The 1694-nt window shown below is 34.7% G+C and overlaps 1 protein-coding gene across 1 annotated transcript; it reads left to right on the plus strand.

Moving 5' to 3' along the window:
• Positions 1 to 792: 792 nt before the first annotated feature.
• LOC126787312 (uncharacterized) lies at positions 793 to 1664 on the plus strand. The gene is given in 5 exon segments (XM_050513218.1): positions 793 to 909; positions 912 to 989; positions 1070 to 1189; positions 1321 to 1396; positions 1495 to 1664. Coding segments are annotated over 5 exon segments (558 nt in total). The 5' UTR covers positions 793 to 795.
• The last annotated feature ends 30 nt before the right edge of the window (positions 1665 to 1694 follow it).

Consider the following 1694-nt stretch of genomic DNA (forward strand, 5'->3'; position numbering starts at 1 on the left):
TATTTTTCTTAAAAACAAATAAAAATATTCTTTAAAATGAGAATTATTTTTTTAATCAAATTAGTTATTTACTGTTCCGGGAGAATTACTATTACAGAGATGCGAATCTAACTCTAACAGGAAACTTAATAAGGCTAAGACACACATAATGGTAAAATAGTAATTATCCCGGAACAAACATTTATTTTTTATTTTCAATGTATTTATTTATATTTTTCTAATATATTTTAACATACCATATCACGTAAAATAATAAATATATAAATCAATAACATGTTTCGAGAAAAAAAAACATTGTAGGAAGTGTTCCACTTAAGTAATTTTTTTAATTTATTTCATTATTAAATATGAATAAATATATAATGACAATATTGCCTCTCAAATGCATGACATGTGACTTAAAACTGGATGAAAAACATTAAATTTAACTGATAAGGTGCAAATCAGCAATTTTTACCAAGTTTAAGAGGTAAATTGACTCAAATGTAAATTCGGGGTGTAAATTGACAATTATGACTAAATTTAGAGTGCAGGTTGACATTTTTGTCGATTATAGAAATAATAACCATCTCACAAACTCAAAATAAACTCACTTTTTATTTCAATACTTATATTAGTTCGAACTAGGTAAGTCGTAAGTTGATCATTATAGGGCCAAAGGGACCAAAGTATAACAACTTCGAAATAATGTGTCACAACGAAAAATTTCATAAAGCCCAAAATTTTCGATTTTTGTTTATAAATTTCCCCACTATATATATAAATACGTAACTCGAGTCTCCAACTGGGCGAGTGATGGAAGCCAAAGAGCCAACAACGATGATGACCACACTGCTAGCAATAGACCACACTGACGTCTCTTACAGAGCATGCTCACTCTGCGGGAGGGCTCTCCCTCCCTGACAATCCTTGTTCCCTTTGCAGATACTGCAAGCCCCTCTTCCTTCAACCCCCGCTTCCCTCGCACCAACCGCCTCTTCCGCATTCTTGTAAGTTTTCCTTACAATTCGCATTGTTTTAAGTTTGGGTTTAATCCTAGATTTGTGATAGTGTTTTTGTTTTTGGGCAGATGTCTGTTGCTTCGGATTCCAAGGTGTTCACTGTCATATGGTTTGATAAGGTGGCCAAGGTCCTCTTTGGTTGCTCTGCTGATGAGATTTTCGACTTCGCCAAATTTCATCCTTCGCTGGTATAACCTCAAGTTTTCTACTCATCAATAAATCATCATTTGATTATTGTGAATGTATAACTAGCATTATACTTGAATACTTATGCTTTTCTGATCCCAATGCAGTGTGCTATTGTCTTTAGATGGTTTAGAAACTGAATCCAAGCTTGTCATTTGACGTGTCGATAATTTGTGCAAAAACAGTTTTGAATCAGAATTGGTTCTCATGTGAAACCTGCTTAAACTTTGACTGCTATTACATACTGGTGTTTTTGGGTTGTTGTATTGGTTATGCTTCAATTTTGGCCATGGGATGTTTGATGGAGCTGCCAATGCTAGTAGAATTCTGGAGGGGGAGATGTTTAAGATGACAATATGCAAACCAAAGAACGGTATTGCACAAAATCTTCGGGCAAATCACGTTGCACCATTGAGGACTGGTTTTCAGCCGGCAATTGTGACCTTAAGGGAATCGTATACAGTAAGAAGCTCTTGACTGAAGTTGCTCATATAGAGCATGCTACGG

The sequence above is a fragment of the Argentina anserina genome, chromosome 3, assembly GCF_933775445.1.
Source record: "Argentina anserina chromosome 3, drPotAnse1.1, whole genome shotgun sequence".
In the NCBI taxonomy this organism is placed as follows: Eukaryota; Viridiplantae; Streptophyta; class Magnoliopsida; order Rosales; family Rosaceae; genus Argentina; species Argentina anserina.